The 27,383-nt window shown below is 43.8% G+C and overlaps 3 protein-coding genes across 6 annotated transcripts; 2 read left to right on the top strand and 1 right to left on the bottom strand.

Moving 5' to 3' along the window:
- Positions 1–16,904, bottom strand: LOC100915609 (putative protein PTGES3L). 4 transcript variants are annotated; one of them, XM_031966339.1, is made up of 18 exons: positions 16,501–16,517; positions 16,001–16,156; positions 15,597–15,710; positions 15,432–15,498; positions 15,223–15,321; positions 13,283–13,372; positions 13,068–13,121; positions 8,302–8,439; positions 6,441–6,600; positions 6,194–6,251; positions 4,744–4,900; positions 4,528–4,644; positions 4,057–4,187; positions 3,393–3,459; positions 3,021–3,112; positions 2,286–2,340; positions 1,746–1,840; positions 1–258 (listed from the first exon to the last, which is right to left on the bottom strand). In XM_031966339.1, coding segments are annotated over exons 1-18 (1,788 nt in total). In that variant the 5' UTR covers positions 16,503–16,517; the 3' UTR covers positions 1–122. The 4 variants fall into 4 exon arrangements, with proteins under 4 accessions (XP_031822199.1, XP_012403703.1, XP_031822198.1 ...); XM_012548249.3 differs by lacking the exons at positions 13,068–13,121; positions 13,283–13,372; positions 15,223–15,321; ... (2 more) ...; positions 16,001–16,156; positions 16,501–16,517 and adding an exon at positions 8,544–8,809; XM_031966338.1 differs by lacking the exons at positions 1–258; positions 1,746–1,840; positions 2,286–2,340; ... (6 more) ...; positions 6,441–6,600; positions 8,302–8,439 and adding exons at positions 9,986–10,062; positions 12,769–12,796 and having other exon boundaries at positions 16,501–16,904.
- Positions 8,809–12,403, top strand: TAF9 (TATA-box binding protein associated factor 9). Its single transcript, XM_031966340.1, has 2 exons — positions 8,809–9,676; positions 10,911–12,403. Exon 1 carries the CDS (start codon positions 8,831–8,833, stop codon positions 9,650–9,652), a length of 822 nt encoding a protein of 273 aa, XP_031822200.1. The 5' UTR covers positions 8,809–8,830; the 3' UTR covers positions 9,653–9,676; positions 10,911–12,403.
- RUNDC1 (RUN domain containing 1) lies at positions 16,868–27,195 on the top strand. Its single transcript, XM_031966337.1, has 5 exons — positions 16,868–17,388; positions 22,764–22,922; positions 23,868–24,066; positions 24,239–24,355; positions 24,467–27,195. Exons 1-5 carry the CDS (start codon positions 16,885–16,887, stop codon positions 25,330–25,332), a joined length of 1,845 nt encoding a protein of 614 aa, XP_031822197.1. The 5' UTR covers positions 16,868–16,884; the 3' UTR covers positions 25,333–27,195.
- The last annotated feature ends 188 nt before the right edge of the window (positions 27,196–27,383 follow it).

The following is a 27,383-nucleotide window of genomic DNA, read 5'->3' on the forward strand; positions in this document are numbered from 1 at the left end:
TAGCATAAGATTCACATTCCAATAAAATCATTTTATTGTCTAGAAGAAAGCAAATTATTTCCATGGCCACATGCTGTCTAGTGCTAAGGAAATGCTCGGGAAAGACACAAGGGCAGGAGTTGCTATTCTTCAGCACTCTGACTGTTGAGATAGTCGTGGAGAAGGGCCTGCACCTCTGCCCGCCGGCTAAGTTTGGTAGCCTTGCCCTGAAAGCGGCCTTTCTTCCCAGCTCCTTTACCTTGCAGCAATTCAGCTACCCTGAAAACCAATGGATAACATCAGAGACAACAAGCCCATTCAGGAAGAATACTAGAAAGAACACAGTTCTTGAGTCCCCCTTTACTACTTAGGGGGAATCTCATAATTGTATTCATAACTGTTCTTTTTCTCTCTTTTATATCCAAATACCTGGAAAAAGTTGTCTGCACTCACTGCTTCTATTTCTTCAGCCTGAGATCCCAAGGTGGGACCTATTTCCCAGCACTGTCAGATGCTCCCTCCATCCTGGAGCTTACCCCAAATTTGCGCCCCACTCTGAGCCTCAAGCCCACTGCCCATTTCTCCACAGTAGAGAGGTCAGGGACATGGCTAATTGCATTACTTCGGCACACGAGGCATTACCAATCAGACCCTATTGGCAAGGACACTGGGAGACCACTGGGCCTTGCCACATGCCTTGCTGCTTCCCCCTAAGCGCCGCTGCCCTGAAGCCCATGTGTCCTAGATGGGGGGTCTCCCCTAAGGAGAATGAAAATGAAGCTCCTCAGAAGTGCTGCCTCCCTTTTCCATTGGTACTCTCAGCACTTAGCACAATATTGACTCATGGTAAGTATATTAAGTTCTTTTTCACTCATTCCTTCACTTTTCAACTTCCTGCAATCAGTGCAATTTATGATCCCATTATTCAACTGAAATTGTTCTTTCCAAAGTAATTAATGATCTCCTAATGGCTGAGTCCAGTGGCCTTTTTCCCAGTTATCTTTCTTCTTGAAGTCTCTTCGGCACCTGAGCTGTTGACTTCCTTGTCTTGCTAAGTATTCCCTGCTTCCCAGGTTTTCATGATCCCACTTTCTCCAGATTCTCCTATCTGCCTGACCTTCCCTTCTCCTCCACTCAGTCACCTTCTATGTCCTGCCCATTGGCCAAGTGCACCCCATGGTTCTGCCCCAGGTCCACTACTCTTCTGGGTGTAACCTCTCTCCTGGTGAGCTCCCAATTAAGATCTCTATTCGAGTAGCTTTAAAATCTCTTTATAGCCAGGCCTTGCCTTTTCCTGAACCTCCCTTGTAACTAACTTTGCCAAACATCATCTCAGTATCTCATGAGTTCCATAAGTCCAAAATGGAAGCTACAATCTCTTCTTCTACCGCATCCCCACCCCCACCTCCACTTCCCACCCTTGCAGTTGGCCATCGAGGTTCACAACCTGGAGGCATCCTGCACTCCTCTTTCTCCTTCACTTCCTCTATACTGTCCTTTCTATTTCCATGCCTCTAAATCAGCTTATTTCTCTAGAATGATTCTCAGCTCCAGCTCTGAGTGGCTTCTTCTTAGCCCCCAAAGCACTTACTACAGATTTCTACTTGCTGATCTGTACATATGCTGCCTCCCTTCAGTAGAATGTAAGCTTCTTGAGGTCAGAGATTGTTCTGTTTCTGTCTCTTAACCTGTCCCCAGTGCCTAGTATTCATACATGTTTAATAAATGTTTGTTGACCAGAATGGAAGACTTTCTTGTGGTCTTACCTGGGTCCCAGCATATCCACTGCCTCAACTGGCCCTGCAAGTAAGAAGAGCCCAGCACCTTTCTCATCCCCCACAGTTAAGAAGAGAAGGGTATCCTAGAAGAAAGATGGAGGGATGAATGAGTCCTACATACCCTGTGATACAAAATCTATCTATTCCCAAAACTATTCCTCCTATCAAGGGTGGATATTCCCTAAAGTTTTAGAATCAAATTCCCTGAGCAAAGAAGAAAGATCTTCATCTGTCCATAATGCATAATACAAGGAGAAATGCTCTGAAAGCAGTTGGAAGACATGGGGGGCCACAAGAGCTTAGAGCCATTTAAATGACGAAGTGTGACACTGTAACTTCATTCCATAGAAGTCACCTGAAACAGAGGTGGGAAGGGCAAAAGGCCTGGCTATTACTCAAAAATTATGTCACAGTCTGATCTTGGAAGAAGTTAACAGGTTGTGTTTAGACTAGAGAGCCAAATATAAGGAGAGAAGGTCCCTGGGGTGAAGGGAGGAGGGTAAAGAGGGGTACCTCATATAGTCTCACCTCTATTCCAATTTCATTGGCAATGATGTTCATAAACTCAGAGTCGCCATCTTTCCTACAACAAAAAACCATTTATATCTAGAGACGGATAGGACCACTGAGATGTCTAGAACATTTTACAGATAAGGAGGCCTAGAGAGGCTAAATGACTTTCCCAATTGGTAAGGTGAAGACACAGGATCTGAATCAAAGTCCTCAGACTTCAGATCCAGCATTATCTCTACCACATGCCATATCCAAAGTTTGCTTACATAGGGCATTAGAGCAAGGTTGGGGTCAGAGACCAGGGAGAGCAGGCTGTTCAGAGCTATCTGCTCCCCAAGGGTAACTGTCCATGGCACATAAAACCTCAGACTCCCCCAAGAAGGAAAAGTATACTAGAGGCGAGAGAGAGAGCATGTGGTTGCTCCCTAACCTTGGCAGATAAAAATTTGGGGCCCAGTTTTCCTGGGACAACTGGGGTTTTCTGGATGGTAGCATTGATTATGGGGCCATGAAGAGAGGGAAGAAGATTCCAGAGACAAGCTCATCACCCTGTCCAAATAAAGTCAGGCATCTGACACCTCTCCTCCTTCTCTTAGGTTTTATAATATCATAAAGAACTCGAATATTTAAGTCCAGATTTATCTTTCCAGTGTCTTTAGGCTGCTGCCCACAGCAGCAATGCGGGGCACCAGTCTATCTCCCCTCTCCAGCCCTCCTCCTCATCGCTGCTGCCAGTTTCTGAATCCTCACCTGTGTAATACAATCACTCCTTCCCTATCTGAGTTGTTCCTAAGGCTGTGGGCGGTGAGAACGGCCAGGTCTCTGAGCAGATTCAGGTTGTTCTGAAAATGATACTATAAGTTAGCAAGGTCAGTGCAGGGAGTAACATAGAGGAAAGGAGATAACACACAGTAGGTCCCCACCACCTCACCTCCCCCAGTTCCCTTACCTCCGGCCACCAATCCATATACCTAGGGACTCAACCCCATGAAGCAGCTGCAAAAATCAGGGCCAAGCCTAGATTACTTAAATTCTCCCAACCCAAGCCCAAGAGAAAGCCACTGTAGGACAGAATCTATCTCCACTACAGCCTCCCCTCCTTAGGGTTCTAGGGTAAGTCACCTTCTGGAGCAGCTTGGCTGAGTTCTGCAGTTTCTGAACAGCCTCAGCATGTTCTTCCACTCCGCACCTTGAGAGACACAGAAATCTGGAAACCCATCCTCTGATTCCCCACCCCAATTCCTAGAGGATGAGCCGCTGGGACCCAGTGATATCTGGCTTCAAATAATGGTTCCTCCTCCCAAGACTGAGGACCACAGATTATTGTTGAGCATAGCAGAGAGACACCAGCAACAGGATTAAAGCTGGGGGTGGAAGGTCACTTATTCACAAGACAACTGGGGGCAAGGACTGGCCATTTGTATGATGCATTAAGATTTGCCAAGAACTTTGCATTCACTGTCTCATTTAATTCTTCTAACAATTCTCTGAAGTAGATGCTATTACTATTGGAAACTCAGGTTCAGAGAGGTTATGTTATTTGCCCAGGGCCACATAGCTGTTAAGTGTCTCAGGCAGGTGGTCTTGACTCTAAGCCCAGCACTCCTTCCACCAGGCTGTTCTGCCAAGAATCCCACCTTCAAGAGCACTCCCATAGCCACTAGCTCATCTGATCCTTTTACTGAGAAAGCAAAGAGGTATATTCCTCATGTTGCTGATGGGGAAACTGAGGCATTTCCCTAACATCACTCAACAAATCCACAAGAAGGAAAAGACAGGCACCTACTTGAGTAATGCAGTTAGGGCCTTTTCTGCTCCATGACTTCTCTCCATCCACTTCAGTACCCGGTTCCCTGCTAGAAATACCAGGTTCGTCTTGTTCTTTTTCCCCTTCTCGGTACCAAGGATCTTAATGACCTGGATAAGGTTTGGAAGACATTTGTGAAGTGAGTTCGAAGAGCAAGCTAGGCTCATATTGCCTCTCCAGAATAAGTGAATGGGGGTGGGGGTGGGGGGGGGGATAGGGGTTGTACAAAGAATTCTTTTATGGGACTTACTGCATGCACTTTGCCTACAGACTTCTCCAGTATAAGTGGTGAGACATACTGTATCTCACCAGTATCTCACCAGATACTGGGCTTCTTTGCCAAAAGAATTTCAAGATTTTTGAGCCTCTACTCTCTCCTGCCTCCGTCTCAGACCTATCCTGCACCTCTGGCCCTTTCTGCAACCCCAACTTTCCCTTCCCCCTACTCACCTGCAGATCACTGAGGTTTCCCACGTGAGTTCCACAGCACATATTGGAGTCGACACCCTCAATGGTGATGACACGGATAGGTCCTACATGGTCATCTGGCAAACCCCGGCCCCTTACCTGGGATGGACAGGTATGTCTGAGCTTCTAAAAGTTTCTTTAAAAGAACCCTTTAGATACTGAAGTTATCATTGGCTACGTCTTCCCAACAGATTTTACCTTCTCCACTTCAGGATCATCCGGGCTCAGTTCTTTCACAGTCACAGGGAGCCGATTTCGGATCTTCTCATTGACACTCTGCTCGATAGCAACTATCTGTTCTGGTAAGACCATGGGGCTATCCAGCTCGATTGTACTCCGAAAGCGTCCTAACTCCCTAACCAGAGAGAGTGGGGTTCATGGGATGAGAATGAAATATATGAGATTGGCAGCTTATAGAACTAGAGCATGAGGGGTTCTTAATCTCTCTTCCATCACCAGTCTCACTTTGGCAGTCTGGTGAAGCCTAGGGCTACCACTGCAGAATAATGTTTGTAAATACATACACTTGCAAAGAAATCCAATTATGGTGAAATGCAACTATCACAACACTGAAGAAAAAAAAAATTACAGATGCCCTGAAAGACAGTGAGTCCATCAGACTCAAATAACTGGATTAGAAAAATTCTCTTCCCCTGTCCATCCTCTGACATAGAAATATTACCTTATCCTATCTTCTGAGCTAACAGAAGAGGACTGAGCAAATGATAAGCAGTATTCCATTCCAGAAAATTCCCCTTTCTCTTGCCCCTATCTCTCTAGGTATCTGTTAAGAGAAAGCTAGAGAAGTCAATGATCTGTATCACATAGTCAACTATAAAATTGCAAAAAAACAAAAAAAACAAAAAAAAAACACCAAGAACAATAAGATGAAATGTACACTAAAAGTACACTTTTTTAACCTATAATTTCAGCAGTGTGATAGAACTCTTGAGTGAGAAAACTCTCTCCACCAATGCAGACTGGGAACTGTTCTGAGACTGAGGATCTGACTGGGACAATGAGAAGTAAATTGACTTTCCCAAGGTCATAGAGCTAATATATGTCAGAAACAGGGCATGAATGCAGATCATTCTGACTCCAAGAATAACCCTCTGGCCACTATCCCATGAGGCATCTCTAATTAGGGATAGGGACTAGACAAGTGGAATAAAGAACTCAAGAATGAGAAAATTCCTTCTATCAACAGAGAGTGGCACCTTTTTTATAACTGAGTCCTTGAAGAATTGCTAATAGTACTGAATGGTTCAGTGAATTATCCAGCCGGGTTCATACAACCTGAATCCTACTCTTCCTCAAATTTTTTCCCCCTTTTTAAAAAAAAATTATTTAGAAAAACTAAGAAAAAGTCTTGCTCAATTAGAAGCTCTCTCTAATCAGTTTATCATGATTTCTGTAAAAATGACTAAATAAGAACAAAAATGAAAGGGGGAAAATGGCAAAAGAATTCTGACAAGCATTCCTTTGTAATAGGAACTGATTGAAAAATATTAAGGCATTTTATGTGTTGAAATTAATTTAAATGTAAACATTGGCTAAGCTGGTTTAGTTGATTGTACTAATAATGTTCAAAGTTATGGTTTTCATATAACTTTTAAATTTTTAGTAGTTAGTCCAATTTTTTACTCACCATGATGTTGTCTTCAACCCAAACAGGTGATCAGCCACAGCTGTGATGAGATGCTGTCCTGGATATCAAGAGAGAGGTAAGGAGAAAGGGAAATAAGAAAACAGTGACATACAAAAACTCTCAGATTCAGGCACAGGTCTCTCTACATAAATGCTTGGCTATAAGGATAGTCAAGGTGATATTATCATCCAGACGGAATTCCCAGCAATGAGGCTACATTTTTTCTCCACTTCCATTCCCTACATACCTGAATGCTGCTGCATGTGGTCAAACCTCCGCTCCCAATCCAGCTGCACTTGGACCTGGTTCCCAGGTGTCAGGGGAGTAAGCAAGAAATGCTCAGCTTCAGGTCCCCGGCGGGTCACTCTAAGCACTGGGATGTTGTCAATAGAACCTCGGTCATCGGGCTGGGGGGAAAAGGTTTCTACTATGGATTTAGGAAAGGAAGGATAAAGCAGTAGTTCATATTTAAGAAGCAATTTAGGAATTAAAAAGTACACATTGATTTGAAAAATAGGATGTATCTGGAAACAAGCGCAGGAATGAACACTGCTAGCTCTACTGTCAGAGGACCTGAGTTTGAATGCTCTCCCTATATACTGGTATGAAATTACTTCTGATATTACTTTCAACTCTAATCTCTGATTCTTTGAAACTTAGTATGGTTTGGAGTTTTTTTGGGGGGAGGAGAAGAGAGATGTGAAATAATGCTATAATCTGAAGTTCCTAAGAGTCAGAGATCAAATATGGAGGTTGTAATGGATCTAATAGACTTTGACTATTCTGTTTTAAGCTGATTCTGATAGCTGGGGAAGAGGGAGAGGATTTATTCATCTTTCCCTTCTTACAGCTTACTTTTTTTTTTCATTTTTTAAATTGATTTTAACACACATTGCTTTATAAATCATGTTGGGAGAGAAAAATCAGAGCAAAAAGGAAAAATCATGGGAGAAATAAAAAAACAGAAAAAAGTGAACATAGCATGTGTTGATTTACATTCCATTTCCTTAGTTCTTTTTCTCGATACAGATGGCATTTTCTATCCAAAGTCTATTGGGATTGCTTTGAATCATGGAACCACTGAGAAGAACCAAGCCTTCCATACTTGATCGTTGTACATTCTCGCCTTATAGCTTACTCTGTACTTAAGGAGGTCAGGAATAGGAAGTGGACCTACAGCATTGGCATAACAGTGTAAGGAACTTCCTCACACCAGCCCATTCTCTGCAAATTAGAGAAAGTAACCTACAGTCACAGAGGTTGAGTCTGGGGTGCCACAATATGCCTCAGGAAGAAGGCTTGACCTGGATGCAAGGCTGGCTCTTTAACAATAAGAACTAACACATCCACATATGCACAAAACGCTTCACATAGGGTGACTCTATCTGCCATTCTCAAATCTGTGGGGCTGAACTGGAGGATGGTGGATTCAAAGATTTAGGAGTGAAAGAGGCCTAGGTCAGGGATTCTTAAAACTGGAGCCCGTGTGCTTTTTTTTTGTTTGTTTGTTTTTACCACTCTGATAATTATATTCAAGATAATTAGCAAAGCTGTATCTACGTTATGAAATTAAAAACGTCATTTCGACAAGGGCTCTACCGGCTTTATCACACTGCCACAAGAGTCCAAGACACAAAAAAGGTTAAGAACCCCCCATCTAGCCTAACCCCCTCCTTTTACAGGCAGTGATCCAAGGCAGGGAGAGGAGGGCATCTGTTAGACTTGAGCATTTCCCAGTGCAAGGGATCGGGCCTTGGGAATGAGACAGGACCCGAGGGATGCTAGAAGAGCCATGCGTTTAAAGCCCGAGGACTTGACTTCTAAGTCTGGGCTCTCTCTGGGAAAGTCCCTTCCTCCACTACTAAAGAGGGACCCACCCAGTACATTGAGCACTCTCTTCTGCCCTCTAGGGGTAGAACCCAAAGAGAAGCTAAACTGAAGCACCGGGGTGGGCACAGGGGCAGGTTGGGGCCAAGACAAGGGCGTGGCCTACGTAAAGGGCGGGATTCCAGGGAGGAGTGGCTTGAAAGAAGAGGCGGGGCCTAGTGTGCGGTAGGGTGGTTGGCGAGCTGGGGGCAGGGCCGGAGAACTAGGGCGGGGCCTCGTACCTGGCCCCCGCCCTCAGGGAAGAGCAGGGTATCTTCCAAGACCACGTGGTAGCCGCTTAACTTCTCCTTGTTCTTGCTATTGCCCGTCCCTTCCGTCTGCAGCTCCGCGGGGCGGCAAGAAAGCACTGTGGTGCTGAACTGCGGAGCAAGGGGAGGGCCGTAAGGCGGGGCCTGCCGGCCGAGTCCCCGCGCTCCTGCCCTCCCAGCCCCCTCGATCTCGAGTCCCTAGCCTCAGGTCTCACCTCTCGAGCATAGCTGTCCCGCTGGCACCGGAAGGTCATGGTCGCTGACTCCCTGAAGGTTGGGAATGCTAAAGTGAAGGACCCGACAAAAACGGAGCTCAAGCCCTAGGTAGGACCTGTGTTTCTTTCCTCTGCGGCGGTAGAGTGTTTGGAAAGGGATTTCGGACGGTAGGCGGCGTGGGCCAGAATTAACGAAAACGGAAATCGGGGATTCTTCCCTCCCGGTCGTTTAGTAACCTTTGGCGTAGCTCTCGGAAACCGGAAGTGAAGTGCGCACACCGGAAATCATGGAGCCGGGCAAGATGGCGTCCCCCAAGAGCACGCCAAAAGATGCCCAAGTGATGGCTCAAATTCTGAAGGATATGGGCATTACAGAGTACGAACCAAGGGTTATCAACCAGATGCTGGAGTTCGCCTTCCGCTACGTCACCACGATTTTGGACGACGCCAAGATTTACTCGAGCCACGCCAAGAAACCGGCGGTGGATGCGGACGATGTGCGGCTGGCCATCCAGTGCCGGGCCGACCAGTCGTTCACGGCGCCGCCGCCGAGGGATTTCCTGTTAGATATTGCCCGGCAGAAGAACCAGACCCCGTTGCCGCTGATCAAACCCTACTCGGGCCCCCGGTTACCGCCGGACCGCTATTGCTTAACAGCGCCCAATTACCGGCTGAAGTCCTTGCCCAAAAAGATGCCGGCCCAGGCGGGAAGAATCACGGTGCCCCGGCTGAGCGTGGGCGCAGTCAGCAGCAGGCCCGGCACCCCAACCCTGGGCGCTCCCTCGTCCGCGCCCGCAGTGGCCGTGGCTGCCGACGTTGCGACCCCGCTGTCTCTGGCTGGCCAGAGGTTCACGGTGCAGATCCCGGCGTCGCAGAGCCCAGCGGTGAAGGCCGCGATGCCCGCGACGCCCGCCGTGCAGAACGTCCTGATTAACCCCTCCCTCATCGGGTCCAAGAATATCCTCATCACGACCAATATGGTGTCCTCGTCGTCATCCTCGTCATCGTCTTCCTCTTCCTCGTCCTCCTCCTCCCAGAGCACCCCCGCCGAATCCTCAAATCCATTGAAAAGAAAACACGAAGAGGATGACGACTATGACAATTTGTAAAGGCCTGATCTGATGATGTCAGAGGTAAGACTGGGCCTCATGGTGGGGTATCATCGGTCTCAGGTTGTGCCCAGTGTCCCAAAAGTCCGAGTGCAGTAAATAAAACTGGAAGTCTTACGCTGCATAAGGCATCCTGAGCAAATCAGCTATTATTAGAGCCTAAAATATGAACAGGGAACACCATGTGTCTTAAATAATAACGGCGTTTATATAGCACTTTAAGGTCTGCAGAGCACTTCCTCCCAACAACCGGAGGAGGTGGGTACTATTATCCCTGTTTTATAGATAAGGATATTGAAGCAGGTAAGTTAAATGATTTTCCCAAAGTCAGACAGCAAGACTGAATTTGAACTCCAGCTCTTGCTGATCTCGGGTCTCAGGATTCTGTCCACTGTATCACTTAGCTGCCTCTATTATTAAAAAAAAAAAAGCAAAAGATGAAGAAAAGGGTGGTAGAGCAGCAGTATTTTTCACTGGAAGTATAATTGTTGGATTTTCTTTATTAAGTTCAAGAATTTTTTTTTTTTTTTTGTTAGACTGTAGTTAGAAAATATAAGGTAAGAAAATAAGGCAAAAAGTATCTAGCCCTGGTGTCCCTTGGGGTCACTTTTCAGCAAAGAGCTATTCTTAGCTCAAGTTCATAGCATTTTAGGATTTGGAGCTTGAAGAGACTTTAGAAGCAATTTGGTACCCACTTTTTCTTTTTTCTTTTTTTTTTTTTTAAGTTGAGGAAAAGGGGCAGGATCTGTACTGGCTCCACCTAATAAGTAGCAGGTAATAAATAGATGAGTTAAATTTGAATCCAGCTCTCTCCCAGTATAATTTACCAAGTGGTGCCAAAGTGTTACAAGCCTTAACATAGCTTTTTAAAGAAAGTGAAGTTGACTAAGGCCAAGTGACTTGCTTGAGATCTAGTTAAGTGTCAGGCAGGATTTGCATTTTGGTCTCCTATCTTTAAATACTTACAACACCTAGGGGCCTAACTTGAAGGGGAGCTTCTCTTAGTGGCCATCTAGTCTAAATTGTGCCCAAAAAGGAATCTCTACTATAATACATCAGAAAAGTGGTTATCCAGTCTCTTGTTGAGGACACACTCCTGAGACCCTCCACTCTGTAACTTCCATCTGGCGTTTCTGGTTCTGGCTTCTTGGGCTAAACAAAAAAATCTAATCTTTTATGTGACAGCTCTTCCAAAATTTGAACTCAGCCATCATATATCATTCTCCTCCTCCCATTTTTTTTTTTTTATCTTCTCCAGGCTAAACATCTTCAGTTCATTCAACTATCCTCATATGACATGGACTCTTCACTGTCATTCTCTTTGGACAATATCCTGCTTACCAGTGCCCTTCCTGAACTGTGGTGTCTTGGTGAAACCTAGCTTCTGCCAGGATTCTTGATATTACTGACGCTTCCTGAAAGTGTTTCCTTTGAAAAAAAGTATCCAATTTCTTTGACTCTTTTCCTATCCTTCACATTTTCTCATTTGAAAAAATAAGCATTCCTTTTCTCAGAAGTAGATCACCATCTGACTATGGCCAAAGTTATGAACACCATTCAAATGAATTTCTACAAATGCTTCTCACTGTCAACCACATCATGTTCTGGGTTCATTGAAATTAAAATGAAACCTAAGCAGAAACCACAGCAACCCACTTTTGAAAGAGATGTTGGTAGTGATATAGAGGTGATCCTTTTTTTTTTTTCCCCTTAAAGCAATGAGTAAACATTTTGGCAGATCTGGGAAGGCTTCAAGTATGTCCCCAGAAATAAACTTTACCTGCTGTCTGAGGACTAGCCCAGCTAAATGCAAAAGAGGATCATCATAAAAATATGACGCTCTATCCTAAACAGCAAACGTGCTATACATGTGTAATAATGGGAAAGGGATACTTTTAAGACTCAGTTCCTAGACTGCTTGGACAATTTAAGTCTGCAGTTTTTGTTTACAATAAATAATACTGGAAGAACTGAAATATCCATGGGCACATTGTTATTACAAGTGTAAGCCAGAAGACAAAGTTATTGATTAAATGAAGGCTGGTTCCCAGCTTCCCAGGGATTTGTTTTGTCACGTACCCAAAGGCAACAAGGAAGGTCATTCTGTGAATGTGGCCTTAGAACTGTTGTTCTTCTCCCCCAACTAGGGAGAGGGAAAATTACCTCAGGTTGAAAACCTGAATTTTAGGCATTAAAGAGAAATGGATTGTTAAAAGCAGAGTTATAAAATGGCACATATCTCTCCTTTGGGGAATATACCCCAAGGAAATAATTTTTTAAAAAGTTATTTTATAAAAATTGTCATAGTATTGGTTATAAAATTGGAAACAGCCTCAATAGCCAACAATAGGGGAATGATTCAATAGACTATGGACACTAATATACCAGTAGTTTGCATTTAGATAGCACTTTATAGGGCACTTTCTTCAGTCTAGTGACACAGGAAATGTATTGTTACCCCATTTTACAGATGACCAAACAGGCTTATAAATGTTGAGTGAGTTGCCTTTGGTCATCCTGCTAGTTAATGTTAGATCTGGGACTTCAAGATCTTTTGGTTTTAAATTCAATGTTCGGTCCCTTATATGATAATTATGTATTGTATATTGAAACATGCAAATGGTGTATGTGAAATCATGTTAAGTTAAAAAAAATACATGATACAATTATTCAAAAATGTACATAGGTTTACAAAGAAAATAGGGAGGGAAGATGACAGCATGTTCATTCTCTTCTGTAACGTTGCTTATGTTCCTAATTAAAAAAAAAAAAAAATTACAAAAGTTTTATTGAAGTCTACTTCCTCTTTGCCTTTTCCCTTGTTATATACACAAACATGAGAACTCCTATGACAGGCCAAAATCCAGAAATTAAAAACTGATAATAGGAAGTCACCAAAGGCCCATTTCAGAAACGGTAGCCTAAATCACATATATGGTGGACAACCTAAGAGAAAAAAGGCTTGCCGGGAGGATAAATGTCAAAGGTAGAGGTAAACCCAAGTCCCAGGATTGTTTCACTATAATGCCCATAATACAGCCAGAGAGACAAGATCCAAAAATTTTAAAGGTAATGGTTTCTAGATCCCTACTCGTTTTTTTCACAAGAGAAATTACCTGTTGTGTCTTCACCACTGGACTCATCCTAGAAAAGAACAGAAGCTAATGTTGAGTTAGGGAAGAGAAAAGGCATTTGTATTTATATACCCAATGGGACAGGAAGGAAAAAGGCCTGCTGGGCATACCCATAGAAACAAGGAGAAAACCCATTTAATCAGCTTTCTCTTTGCTGTCTGGAAAGAAACTGGAACTAGAGAAAGCAGGCTTCACAGGGGAACATAGCGTCAGGTGCAATAATTAGAAAATAACCAGTAATGACCAGAGTCTCATAAGTTAGTCTTATCTGTTCCACTTACGTCCAGGTCATCCATGGCAGGGGGAGGTCCCTTTGCACTGGCTTTCTTTAAGAGCTGGAAAGGAGATGGAGAAAATCACAGGAAGAATGGATATCTAGATATCATTGATCAAAGAGACCAAGCAAAACCCTATATGACAGCAAACTAGACAGAATTTATGCAAAGCAAATGACGGGAAAAGAGAAACTCGGGGACATAAAACTGGCATCTCTCACCTCTGCATAATGTTCCACCTGAGCTAGCTCCACCTCTTCATCCCCTTCCCAGTCTCTCCAATTATCAAAGTCCACAGATAGCCACACTGGCTACAAGAGGAAAGAAATACTCAAAGTCACTCAATAAGCATTAAGAGTCTACTAGGTAGTAGGCAACCTGTAAGGTCTTGAGGATACCAAAAAAATCCAAAATTGTACAAAGAATTTATATTCCACCATAAGAAATAACAAAGTAAATACAACGAGGAATATCAGGGAAGGTCTCATACAGGAGGAAGTGGCTCTTGAGCTGAGTTTTTGAAGATGCTAAGATTTTAAGAGACAAAGGTAAGAAAGTTCTATACATGGGGATCAGGAACAGTCTGTACAACTTAAAGTTGATAGCTGGGAGAATATCATAATTATAAGAGCAACATTTACCATTGCAGGCTAAAAAAAAAGAATTGAGTATGGGAAAAAATTTGGAACTCAAAATTATTAAAAATGAACGAAAAGATTTTATATATACTTGGAAAATAGGATAAATAAAAGAATTTTTTCTTTAGTGTTGAAACTGTCTTAAATATTTAATTGGTCCAGGGGATTAAGGCTCAAACCACTGAGGTAGGTGGCTGGTGATTTAAAATTAAATTAAAAATAGAAAAGAATTGAGTGCTCCTCTCTCAAATATGATATTTGATATGCCACCATGGCAAATGTGTTCTTAGGGAACCTGCACTCAAAACTGAGTCAAAGCAGCATTCTTGCTGACTATCCTTGCCATATTATGGCTAAGTAAACTTTTTTCATAACTGTCAGATGAATTACAAATATCTTTTTTCATTCCAATCTGAATGTGAACCACCAGGCCAATTCAGTCCAGACAAAGGCTGGGGAGAGGTCAAGAGTGAGAGGATTGAGAAATGACCATTAAATTTATCAATAAATGACTGGTGACTGAAGAACCTTGATGAGGCCAAGCTCAAATTACAAGACTAATTAAGAAAATGTGCTGAAAGAAAAAAGTTCAGAGAAGCATGGAAAGACATGAACTGATGGAGAACATTATATACAATGACTACATGACTGTAAATGAAAAAAATAGCCACAAAAGAATCTTTCAAGATTATAAAGAACAAGGGTGGTCTCAAAGATTTATGAGAAGATACCTCTCTATGGTGGAGGGAAAGGAGAGTTTGAAGGGTCTGAGAGTACAGTGATCCGTGAAACATTGCATAGGATATCATATTTTTTCCTATGTATTGATGAATTTTGCTTATTTCTTGTCTTTTTCTTGTTTTTAATTCTTTGTTAGAAGGAATAGATCTCTGAGAGGGAGCAGTGATTAGTGATAGTACAATAATTAGCACATAGTAGATACTTAAATGTTTAATTATTGAAAAAAGCTTTAATCACTATGGCCTCTAAGATAAAGCCTTTCAAGCCCTTCAAAGTCTGTTTGAAATGTGCCTTTCCAGGCTTTCTCTTCTTCACACTGCATTCCAATTAAGTTACTCTTCTCAGACAGCCCCTTTCATACTGCCTCTCTAGGTTAACCCCACTTTACCACCTCCAAATGCTCTTCCTTCTTATTTCTTTCTCTCCCTTTCCCTCTCCCTCTCCCTTTCTCCCTTCCCCTTCCCTCCCCCCACCCCCCTCTCTCTCTCTTCCTTCAATCCTCAACTCAAATGGTTCCCTCCATCTAAAGCCTTCCTGATCACCTCAGTTGTTAAGCGCCTTCCTCCCTGTCACATCCCTTTGTCTTTTCTGTATCTTTCTTTTACTTGTTTATCTGGGCCTCGATCCTGGAAGACGTAAGTTCAGGACCCACCTCACACGCAAAGCGACTCCCCTCAGGGCCCGGTGGGTAGGTGCCTTAAATTGTAGTCCCTCGATTTCTTAGTTAAAAGCTTCAGGAATGAACTTAAGGCCGACATCTTTTCTGCCCCAGACCCACTCACCTTTATATCTTCTTTGGTGAGCCGAGGCCAAGCTACTTTCTCCTTCCATTTTCTCACGAAGCACGTGATTGAGCGGCTCGATCTTTTATCCTGAGAGTCCTAGGGGCAAGCAGACTCAAGTTGGAGGGGGAGGGCTCCTCTTTGTTCTAAAAAGAAGGCGTCCCCCTCCCCCCGCGTCTGTCATTCACCACGCCCCCCAGCCCCCTTACCTTGGAGTTCACCTTGGCATAAAACTCGATCTCGTTGTACATCTCCACACCCTCAGCATTCCTGCAGCTGGCAAGACAAAGGGCAGGGAGAGGGAATGGAGAAGAAAGACCTTGTAGGAGAGACCCTGTCCCAAAGTGTGTGTGTGTGTGTGGGGGGGGGGTTACCTGAAAACAACCCGGTGGTCCTCCAGCAGCACTTGGACATCAGTGCTGTCCTCTACACAAAACTCCATGAACACATACTTGGGGCGGTCATACCACAGGGTCCGCGCGTGCTGTCTGGAGAGGAGGAGGGAAGGGGGCAGGCATGATGAGGGAGTGTGAGGGAGAGCTCAATCTCCCCGCCCGGAAAGTGATCAAGCGGGAGAGGGAAATGTGTGCCAACCCCAGAGGCCAGAGCTTTCAAGGGGATTCTCTGCTTCTCTCTCCCCCTCCAGCCTCCACGATGCGATCTTGGAGTCTTGGGCTCACTGAGACCGAGTCCTAGCGTTCCGGGCTGGGACACCAGAGACCTCGGGAGACAAGAACATAAAGAAGAGAACCCGGCCGAATGACCCAAGGGCACTCACCGTGTCATGGCGCTTCTGGCGGCGTGTTTCGGGTGGCTGAATACAGCTCCTTCCCCCTCTCCCCGGCTATCTTTAGAGCCAGGTGCCGCCCCCGACAGCTGGTGCTCCTTATTTGGCCCTGGGAAGGGCAGACGAGGGACCCCAGGGGCCAGGCGCCTGTGGGGTAGGGGTTTCAGATAGGGGTGGAGGGAGGAGGGGTAATCCCTTTTGCTCTTTCTAAAGGCAGCCCTACCACCGCGGGGGAAAAAAGATAGACTGGGTCTCTCTCCCGACCCCTCCCACGCAGCACCATCCGAAATTCACCAAGCGTCTTTTTTTTATTAAAGCTTTTTATTTTTCAAAACATACGCATGGACAATTAACATTAGCCCTTACAAAACCTTGTGCTGTAATTTTCCCTCCCTTCCCCCACGCCCTCCCCTAGATGGCAAGTATATTGGATAATGTACAAACATCTATTTTCTAAAATAAAACTTTTGATATATTTTAACGTCGCTTACATTTCCCATGGCACCTTTCTTTCCCCAGAGAGCAATTCTTAGTAATTTTGTTATAGAACGGGAAAAAAGTTCCATAATATTAACATGTGTCAGAAAAGTTTAAAGTTAAATGCAATATTATGTACACTCGCAGACTCCACTTCTGCAGAGTGAGGCAGGGAGGGGGCTATCTGAAGTGGCTATAGGAGAGTGTGAAGTAAAGCGGTAGTGCCAAAGCAAGACGAGGTGCTAAGAAAGCCCCCGCCCGGCTCGCGGCGCTACTTCTCCGGGTCTGGGAAGAACGCCCAGTCTCGATGACGCCCATGGTCCCGCCCCCCCCGGCTCTTGCGCGCGGCGTTGCCATGGCAGCGGGGGGCGCGGTTGACTGGACGCGCTTCCGGGAAGATGGCTGCAGTGGCGGCGATGTCGGCGACAGCGGTGGCCGGAGCCGTGGCCGCGGAGCCCAAAGCGGAGGCCGAAGGGGAGGAGGCGGAGGCGACGCCTCCCCCGTGCGAGGCGATCCGGTGGGCGCCGGTGGGCGCGGTGGCCGAGGCGCGGGCGGCGCTGGGTGAGGAGGAGGACGGCTCCGAGGGGTGCGCGGGCTCCGGCCTCTCCTCGCCCCCCGAATCCCCGGGCCGGGCTCTGCGGCGGCTGCGGGCCGAGCGGCGGCGGCTGGACTCGGCGCTGCTCGCGCTGTCCTCGCACTTCGCGCAGGTTCAGTTCCGCCTGCGGCAGGTGGTGCGCGGCCCCCCTGCGGAACAGCAGCGCCTGCTGCGCGAGCTCGAGGACTTCGCTTTCCGCGGCTGCCCGCACGTGCTGGGCTGGGGCGCCCCCGGGAACCCTCACTCGGAGGAGGCAGACGGAGACAGGCCGCGCGAGAGCCCGCGGGGATTGCGGCCCAACGAGCCGGTGAGGCCCGCCCGCGGCCTTGGGCCTGGGGCGGTTCTGGGAACTGATGGAGAGAGAGGGGCCGGAGCCCTCGGAGGTGGCCCTAGCCTAGAGAAAGGCCTGGCAGTGGGACAACGTGGGGCACGGGTGGAGAGACGGCTCAGGCCAAGCAGCAGAAGGACGCCCCCTCCCCCCCGAATAGAGACTGGGGGGGGAGGGTAACCACTCTGAAAGGGACAAGGGTGGGGGGGAACAGGGTGGAGACCTTGGAGCCTGAAGGTGACCCTGGCCGAGAGGTCAGACTCAGCAGCGATAGATCCATGTTCCAGTCCCCTCCGCTGACGCTAGGAATCCCTTAGGATCCAGCTTTACATCTGGAAGCATCCTTAGATGCCATCTGCTCCCCCCCTCACTTTACAGATAAGGAACTGAGGCTCAGGAAGGGTGAGAAAGGGACTTGCCCAAAGAGATGTGAACCCTTGTGCCCCTGACTCCAGCAGGGACCCATTGTGCCCTTCAGGCAACTCCCTCCACCTGCCTAGTGAGTCATAGCCAAGTGAGTTTGCTTTAGTGCCAGGAATCCCTACACCTGCAGTTCCCCAGGCTGATGAAACCTGCAGGGAACACTATCATCTCCAAAGGCCTTCCTGGGCCTCTCTGACTGTAAGTGGCTCCATGACTTATTGGGATGGTGTGCCCGCTGTTGCCCTCCCTCCCAGAAGTGTAGGTCATTGCCCAGGCCAGTCCAACACTGACTTGATGCAAGGACAAAATGCATAAAGGCTTGGGATTACCCATCCAGAGAATCTGGATGAAGCCTGTCTATGGCTTCCTCGAAAGATCTGGAAGACATTTAATCTTAAATCCTGTCTCTCTGGTTTAAGATTTTATGTAAAAGGGTCTAACCACTAAAACTCAAATCTTGATTGATTTAGGCACTTTTAAGTTTCCTCCTTCTCTCTTTCCCTCCCCTTCTCCTTACCCTCCCAATGGCACAATCAATTGTAAGTTGAGCTCCCTTTGGTTGGTGATAAGCCAATTCGTGAAATAATCTAACTTTGTGTTCTTTACCACAGAAAACTTCCTTTCAGGGATGGCCCAAGGTATACACAGCTTGATATGCTGCGGTTTCTGTATCCCTAGGCATTGTTTTAGTTTGCTGTTAAGTCACATACACACTCCCACATGTGGCTTTTTTCCCACCTGAAAGTGAAGTCCTGGAAGCTTCTTATCAGCAAAGAATGTTGACCCACTTCTTTTAATCTGAAATCTGCCAAAGTTGAATCTCCTATTTGCTCTCCCACTCTCCTCTCCCCCTCTTCATAGCCTCTGGGGGAAAAATGAAAAAAATTTTGAGAGGGAGCCATTCCCTCCCCTCACCCAAGCTTTTTGGGCCCTGATTGACACAAGAAAGCCTCCCTTTCTGAACACAAGGGCAATAAATCGATCAGATCTTGTTCCAGGAGCATCAGCATCAAATGGGCCATCTGCATCTGATACAATTTTTGTACTTATTTGTATCTGCTTTAGGAAATGAGTGTAGAATTTTTTAAAATTTCAAAACTCTGTCATTATCATTCACTTTCTCAAATCCTTTTTCAAGTGACTGAACTTGTATACAGGGAAGCTTTAAAATGCAGTGGAAAGACCAGTGGACAGAGCCACTTAGGTGCCTTCATCTCTCTGGGCCTGAGTTTCCTCATAAGTAAAATGGGCCAGATGCCCCTGAGCTTCCTTTCCAGTTTTAAATGTCATCATGGTACCCTGTGGTGGAGGATGTAATTGACTGCTTTACTAGATATTATTTAGAATGCTTTTTATCCTGATTTCCTACATCTTCATACTGGGAGGAGGGGGACAGGGGCAGGAAGGAGACGGGAGGAGGCAGGGCAGGACAGGGAGTATGGACATTGTTTTCTACTTGCCACATTTTTTAGTGTTAGTTATAGCTTATTCTGTGGCTAACTTGTTATGTTTGCCTCCATTCCAGTAAATACCATATTGTTTTTGCCCTGTAGGAGAGAGTTTTCTGCAGATACTCTCATGCACACTTGTTTTCTTTTCTTTTATCTGCAGAATTAGGACACATTAAAAAAGAAACTTCCCCCTTCTCCCCTGTGGCTGGTTAGACAACTTTTCATGGCCAGAGTTCAAAACTAACAAGAATCTGTGATCAGATTCATAGTTGACACGGTTGTGATTTCACTAGGCTATATTCACTATTTCTAGAGAAGAGACTGTGGGACTTTTATTTAGAGCAAATCAAAAACAATAAAGTGTTTATAAAATATCATGACATTAATGTTTTTGCCTTTGTTCTTTCTCATGCCTTGCAATTTCAGGGATTGGTAAGTGTCACTTTAAGGCTATATTCTATACTCTTGTGGACAAACTAAAAATAAAGGCTTAAAATTCCCTGTGATTTTTATCTTTTTTTTTTTTTAAGTATGGTTTTTCTGATAGCTTTATGCTCTCTATAATAAATTAGAAGTCTTAATTATAAATTAAAAAAACAATTTTATTTTTAAAAAAAAGGAAAATGAAACAAAACAGAATATTGTCTTGTACCCAGAAAAACAGGTAGGATTCAAAAATATATAACAATGAACGTTACCAGTTCAAGAAAGTATATATAATAGTAGAAGTTATATTCTTGAGTGTCCATCTTTTCTCTACTTTCTTCTAAATTTTTCTTTTGTTCTTTACTATGAACTTTTTTTTTTTTACTTTATTCTTTTTTTCTCCTTTTTCCCTCCCCCCCCACCTCCCTCAAAAAGGTAATATTTCGGTAAGAGTATATTTATATATACATACATAAATACATACACACACACATATACACATACACACATCTTTCCTATCCCTGCTAACATTTTGCTTTAATTTTACTCTTTAACTTGCCTTGGTATTACTTAGCCTTCCCCCACCTGTGGATCCCTTCCTTGTCTTCTCCCACCCTTTGCTTCCTTCTCCATTCATCCCTCTCCTTTATTTTCTTATAGATTTTGGAGGATACTATACCCTTCATAATATACATATAGTGTTGCCTATTTAACCCATTCCCAATGTGAGCAGGTTTTCAGAATTTTGAGCCCTCGGCCCCTTCTAATGCCTGTCTTATTCTTCCTCTGAACCTCCTTTTTTTTTTTCCTGAAGCAACTGGAGTTAAGTGACTTGCCCAGGGTCACACAGCTAGGAAGTGTTAAGTGTCTGAGACCAGATTTGAACTCAGGTCCTCCTGACTTCAGGACTGATGCTCTATCCACTGTGCCACTTTGCTGCCTCTGAACCTCATTTTTAAAAAAAATAACATAATTAAACCTTAATTTTGCCCCAATCTTTCTTTTGAGCTACCCTATTGCAGATGTCAGTCTTAAACATATGGTATACATTTCCATGTAAAAAACATAAATAATTTGTCTATGTTCCTTGAAATTGATCTTTGACATTGGTTCTTATATGTTATATTTTCTATTGAGTTTGGGTTTAGTTGAAAAAAAGTCCTGAAAATCTGCAAGTTTGAATGTTCCTTTTTTTTTTTTCATTAAATATTATAAATAATTTTGCTGGATGTGATATTTTTGCTGCAGCCCAATTCTTTTGATTGCCCAGTATGTGTGATTCTAGGACCTGCAGTCTTTTATTATGGCTGCTAAGTCTGTATAATTTTATTTGTTGTAGCTCCAGTATATTTGCATACTTCAATTATTTTTTCCTTGTATCTTGCAAGATTTTCTCTTTGATCTGGGGTTTTTGAAGTTTGGCAGTGATATTCTTAATATGTTTTCCCTAAAGTATCTCTTTGAGGAGATAATCAGTGGATATTTTTCTATTTCTATTTTCCCTATGTGTTGTTTTTTTTTTATGTTTCACATTCAATTTTTTCATTGTTTATATTCTGTTTTGTTATTTCTTGGTCTCATAGCTTACTGGCTTCCACTTGTCCAGTTCTAATTTTCAAAGAGTTAAATTCTTTTAAGATTTAACTATGGATTTAAAAAATAATTCTATGCATAAACTGGAAGCTGAAAATTGGGTGTGGGAAGTGCCAAGGAAAGATGTTTGAAGCCTAGAGATTGTTAACTAGCAGTTTACTCTGTGCTGCCTTAACCCTCATTTATTAGTATTTGGTTCTACAACTCGTGTCGGTGCACTGAATGCCAGAGAATGGAAGAAGAGATCACTGTTAATTTCTTACCTTGATATGATGGTCAATAAACATTTATTAGGCACTTACTATATGCCATGTGCTAGAGTAAAAGGTAATCCTTAATCTCAAAATGCTCACTGTAATGGAGTAGATGATATGTAAAGAGCTATGTAAAACTAACTATAGATGGATGGATAGATACTCTATAAACTGGAGAAAATCTTGGAAGGAAGGCACTAAAATTAAAGAGGACTGGGAATAGCTTCTAGCAAAAAGGGAATTCAAAAAAAGCCTCTGGGTTTGGAAGAATGGAAAAGACAGTGACACAATCTCTCTGTATCTGTTGATACATGTTTTTCTCTTACTATTTTCCTTAGAGAAGTACAAACATTTCATTCTTAATCTAGGATGAGCTGTTAGTACCCTACCTATGCATTGCCACACTTGACAGTGAATGGAGAAGAATGACAGTGGCGTTACATCTTTTCCTCCTTCCCAGGTTGCTGGGAGTTAGAGTGGGAACATCTCAGAAACTAAGCAAGAGGGATATTATGTGATGTGAACCTAGACAAGATTTTTTGAAGGAGGGAGAAGAAAGAAGTAATGGGCCACCTCAGATTAATGCCAGTCATTCAGTGACTGACTATATTATAATTTTATTGAGATGAGATATCTAGGCTCTATAACCTCTCTATCTCTCTTTTTTTTGGGGGGGGGGATATTTTTGTTTTATTTCCTCTTGGATATCTAGAAATTTTCTTTTCAAAATGCTGAAACTTTAGCTAGGTTGAATAAGGGGCAAAGCAGTGGTTCATTCTCTTCCCCAGACAGCTAGGAGTAGAAAGAATAACTTCTAGAAACTAAACATGGTGGCAGCCATGGGGGGAGCCCATTAGAAGGGTGATAAGGAATCAAATTTGAATGATTTTCTCTATTTGCCTAGTACTGAGTTGTTGTTTTTTCTTTTTCCCAAGACTCCTGGAGAGGTGGGTATGAGGTAGAAAGTCCAAAAGTGGTAATGTTGCCTGAAGAAAGTATGAGCTTTTCTGCTGGGGAGGTTGCTCATACCCAAGACCCAGTAAGCTTTGTTGGCGGAGATATCAAACAGTTGGTGCAGCCCTGATAGACCAGTTTGGATGAAGCAACTAGAATAAAAGGCTCCTACCAGGGAGAGAAGAACGCACAGTGTCCCCTGCACTAGTCCTTTTCGTGTTCAACATAAGAATTCTATTTCCTTATTTTATAGAGTGAACAGGAAAAACAGGAGCTTGTAGAAGCTCAGAGAGAGAAGCAGCGAGAACTCATCATTCAGCTCAAGACTCAATTAGATGACCTGGAAACCTTTGCCTACCAGGAGGGCAACTATGACTCTCTACCACAGTCCATGGTCTTGGAAAGACAGCGGGTAAGCAGATCCTGGAGGTTCTTCTGGTGGTCTCCACTCCCATTCCCCACCTCAGGCTGTTAGGACTTGATCTTTGCTGGAGTTGTTTCAACTGGTTCTTCCTAGTCCTCTTTTTGGGTTACCTCTTTCTTCCACTAGTCAGTTTTTTAGGAATTAAAAACAGTTTTTATTATATATAGCATGATAAACATAGTAAATCTATGATATTCTTTATATACATATACATGTCTATAGAACTGTAGTTCAAATTATATATGAGTATGTACCTATCTTCCTTTATCTTTAATTTTATCTTCCTACCTATGTCTTTAAGGTAATATTATTTAAAATTATTTTGTAAGATTATATGCACATATTTTTGCATAATTGGAAACAGTAATTTTTCCCTTTCCTTCCTGCTCCAAAAAATTCATATGACAGCCAGAGTTCTAGAAACGTAGAATAAATTTCCAGCAGGTTCTCTTCAGTGGCCTGCTTATTTTTCTCTAAAATTTGCCACATAGTCCTCACTATTAACTGATTTTTTTTCCTCTAATCACCTGGAACTCTTGGTGACCAAAAATTTGAAGAAATCAGAATAAGTTTATGCTGAGACATTTGGAATATCCTGTCTCATGTCATTATCTGGTTTTACAAAAATATGTTACCAAAAAAAACACAGTGGCAGATAATTTAATGATTTTCCAAATGAGGGTGGAGAATATGTGACTTTATGGTGGTATTTACATCATTCTTGTGCATTCATGGTGATATTGTGAAACCTCATTAACAGCCTCTGTAGGCTGTGCTGTGCTTATAGAGTGGCCTTATATGACAGAGAGACTACAAATGAGATAGGAAGGTCTGGAGACTTTGTTAATCAGCTGGTCTGGTATGTCTCCCCCTTGTGGAGCTCCATTTCAAACTGTGAGTGAGGGGACTGTCCTTACTTTCGGTCTCATGCAGGTGATCATAGACGAACTAATCAAGAAGTTGGACATGAATCTGAATGAAGACATCAGTTCATTGTCTCCTGAAGAGCTCCGGCAACGTGTGGATGCAGCTGTGGCTCAGATAGTCAACCCTGCCCGAGTGAAGGAGCAGTTGGTAGAACAGCTGAAAACCCAGATCCGAGACCTGGAAATGTTCATTAATTTTATCCAAGGTCAGTGGCTTGAGATAGAAGGCGAAGGCATCTCAGAATCGCAATTCCACATCCATGTGAGCATGGAGCACCATGACTGGCCCATTATCATTTAATGAATGATCACTATCCAGCCCCATTCCTTAGAAAGGCTAGTAAGTCAGTGTCTTCTCCTTGTGACTTTGTATTACAGATGAAGTGGGAAGCCCCCTGCAGACAGGAGGTGAACACTGTGAGTGCAGAACGTCCGGAAAGCCAGGAAATGGCCCCTCTAGGGTGGGTACTCGGCTACCTCCTGGCAATAAAAAAGGTGAGTGTGACCTCTTCCTCGGCAGCTCTTCATCGTATCTGGGGGAAGGGAGGGGTGTCTCCATGTGGAAAAAGGTGCCTCCCACTGACAGGCGGTTGTTTGTTTCCTCAGTGAACGCCGAAGAGGCAAGGAAGATCCGAGAGACGGGGCTGCACTTGATGCGGCGAGCGCTGGCTGTGCTCCAGATCTTCGCAGTAAGTCAGTTTGGCTGCACTGCTGGCCAGATCCCCCGGACCCTATGGCAAAGGGACCAGGCTGATAGGGACTACTCTCCTCTGCTGAAAAGGCTGGAGATCTCAGTGGACAGGGTGAGACAGCTAGCTCTGCGCAACCAAATGAGCGATCATGTCATCAGCAGTAGCAGCCTTCAGGACGTCCCCCTTGGGGGTAAAGATGAGTTAACGGTGGCAGTGCGAAAAGAGCTGACCATTGCCATGCGAGACTTGCTGGCCCACGGATTGTATGCCCCCTCGCCCGGGATGAGTCTTGTGATGGCACCCATTGCTTGCTTGCTCCCGTCCCTCTCCTCCGCTCCTCAGACCATGCACCCCTGGGAGCTCTTTGTGAAATACTACAACACCAAGAATGGCCGAGCTTTTGTGGAATCCCCAGCTCGAAAGTTGTCCCAGTCCTTTGGGCTGCCTGTGACAGGGGGTACTGTGGTGACGCCCAAACAAAGCTTGCTGACTGCTATCCATGTGGTGCTGACCGAACATAACCCTTTTAAGCGCAGTGCAGACTCAGAATTGAAGGCTTTGGTATGCATGGCTCTGAACGAGCAGCGTTTGGTATCTTGGGTCAACCTGATCTGCAAATCCGGAGCACTTATTGAGCCACACTACCAGCCGTGGAGTTACATGGCGCACACAGGCTTTGAAAGTGCCCTCAATCTGCTCAGCCGCTTGAGCAGCCTCAAATTCAGCCTCCCTGTGGACCTGGCTGTCCGGCAGCTCAAGAACATCAAAGATGCCTTTTGATGAGCAGGCCCTTGCCCCATCCAGTGCCTCTCTCTGGGGATGAGTTACCACTTTACTACATGAGGCTGAGGGAGTTAGTTGGAGGAAGAAGCAGCTGGCTGACAGGTTCTCCCTAAGCTTTACATAGGTGGCCAGTCCCAGTGCCTCTAAAATCTGTCACCCATACTTAGCACCTTAGAAATTCACATTTGAAAGCCCCTTGTCAGAAATGCCCTATCCTCATACATGACCACCTGCCTGTGTTTGGGTGCATATGTGGGCGTGCACTTCCAAGGCAATTTTGCCTTCCCAGCTGCTCTATTGACCCACAGATATCATCAGAAACTTAGCAAGCAGGAGTACATTCATCCTTTGGCAATGACAATAAGGTTGGCAAAGATGTATTCCTGCTTATGTGGGGAGAAATTAAGCCCAACATTTTGCTGCTCAAATGAGAGACTTTTTTATTTTGGACTTGACCAACTTCCAATAAGATGAACACTACCATATACACAGTTGAACAGAAAAAAGATAACTCTATCTGAAACTGTAGATCTGTATATATATAGCTCACTTTTCTTTTTAATTTTTTTCACTCCTCACCCCTGTCCCCCTTTTTGGGGGTAAGCAGGGGACAGTTGGATAGACATAATAGAGGACTGCATTGAAAGTCAGGAAGACTTGAATTCAAAGCCTCCCATTTACTTGCTGTGTGACTGAACAAGTCACTTAACCTCTGTCTGCCTCAATTTTTTCTTCTGTAAAAATAGGGATAACAGCACTTATCTTCCTGGGTTGTTATAAGGGTCAAATGAGATATTTGTGAAGCTCTTTGCCAAACTAAAGCACCATAGGAATGCTAGATATTTTATCATGTTGGTTTTTTTTTTTTTTCTTAAAGCAGGTTTGAATGGCTTTGGCCAGGCTCCCTTGTGACCATTATTTCTCCCAAAGAGAGATGCCAGAAGTTTCTGTATCTTTTCTCTGTTCTAAGCCTATGAATGCAATAAGAAAAATTATACCTTCAGGCAAATTCAGGCAGGGCTGTCAGGGAGTTAACCATGTTTTGTATTTCTTTGTTTTTATTTTAAATGAAGCTGCTTGGAAGCATCTTTTTTTGTAGAAATCAAACCCTAAATCCGAAAGGGCAAAAATGTTTTGCCAGTTTGTGTGCCATGATAGATACTCTCTTGCCTTTTGTGTTTTCTTCTATCTGCCATCCTTTTTTAGCAAGACTCTTGGATCCCTAGGGATTTATTTGAACCTGATTTTTTCAAAGGCACACCTGTTTTTGAACTATTATGTCAGGAACCCCCATGCCAGGTCAGACTTATATGTATAAAAATACATATGCATAACCAGTATCAATTTTTCCTTAATTCAGGAGAATTACCTAGAGAAATAAAGACTGACCTAGTTTTCTTCTCCCTTCAGGGAAGGTTTTAAATCTCAGATATGTTGACAACCAGCCTCTCCCATTGTGGGTGTTGATGCTTGTCTACTAGTGATTGTTCCCAAGAGTGAAGTGGGAAGAACTTAATAGTTAATTCTAGAACAGCCCTATTTAAGATTTATTATCACTTTTGTCTTTTTATTCCACTTTTTTTTTTTTCAATAAGATTGTGGTGAATACCAGTACATAACTGTCCAAAGTTGTGAATGTTCAATTTTCTAGACAAGCCTTTGAAATTTAAAAACTCTTGAAAAAGCTTTGTCTTCAGTTACATATGTGCAATTGTGGGATGATCTTGTATCTGCTGGGCTTTATGGTGCATTTTAACTTAATTTTATTTTTTCAGGAAATGTTATTTAAAATTGTGTTGATTTTGATCCTAATTTATCCACTATGTGTGACAGAATAAATGTAAATGTTGTGGACGTTAACCTCTCCTTGTTGCTAACAAAGCCAAAGTATTTTGTGTAAATTTGCATAATCTTTAGTGGTTTAAGTGTTTTCCTAAAAGCTGGGGTTCCCATCTCAGATTCAAAGAATGTCCCTAGGTCTTCTGATTTTTTAACTGAAAAGAATTGGGCATTCTAGTATCTCTAGCAAGCTGCTCCATTCTTTATCA

The sequence above is a fragment of the Sarcophilus harrisii genome, chromosome 4 (genome assembly GCF_902635505.1).
Source record: "Sarcophilus harrisii chromosome 4, mSarHar1.11, whole genome shotgun sequence".
Taxonomy (NCBI): domain Eukaryota; kingdom Metazoa; phylum Chordata; class Mammalia; order Dasyuromorphia; family Dasyuridae; genus Sarcophilus; species Sarcophilus harrisii.

Coding starts and splice junctions, on each gene's coding strand:
- TAF9 (XM_031966340.1), top strand. CDS start 8,831: ATGGAGCCGGGCAAGATGGCGTCCCCCAAGAGCACGCCAAAAGATGCC.
- LOC100915609 (XM_031966339.1), bottom strand. Junction 4,901..6,193: donor GGGTTGAAGACAACATCATG/GTGAGTAAAAAA, acceptor CTCTCTGGTTAG/GGAGTTAGGACGCTTTCGGA. Junction 4,188..4,527: donor GAAACCTCAGTGATCTGCAG/GTGAGTAGGGGG, acceptor AACCTTATCCAG/GTCATTAAGATCCTTGGTAC.
- RUNDC1 (XM_031966337.1), top strand. CDS start 16,885: ATGGCTGCAGTGGCGGCGATGTCGGCGACAGCGGTGGCCGGAGCCGTG. Junction 24,067..24,238: donor GTTCATTAATTTTATCCAAG/GTCAGTGGCTTG, acceptor TTTGTATTACAG/ATGAAGTGGGAAGCCCCCTG. Junction 24,356..24,466: donor ACCTCCTGGCAATAAAAAAG/GTGAGTGTGACC, acceptor TTGTTTCCTCAG/TGAACGCCGAAGAGGCAAGG.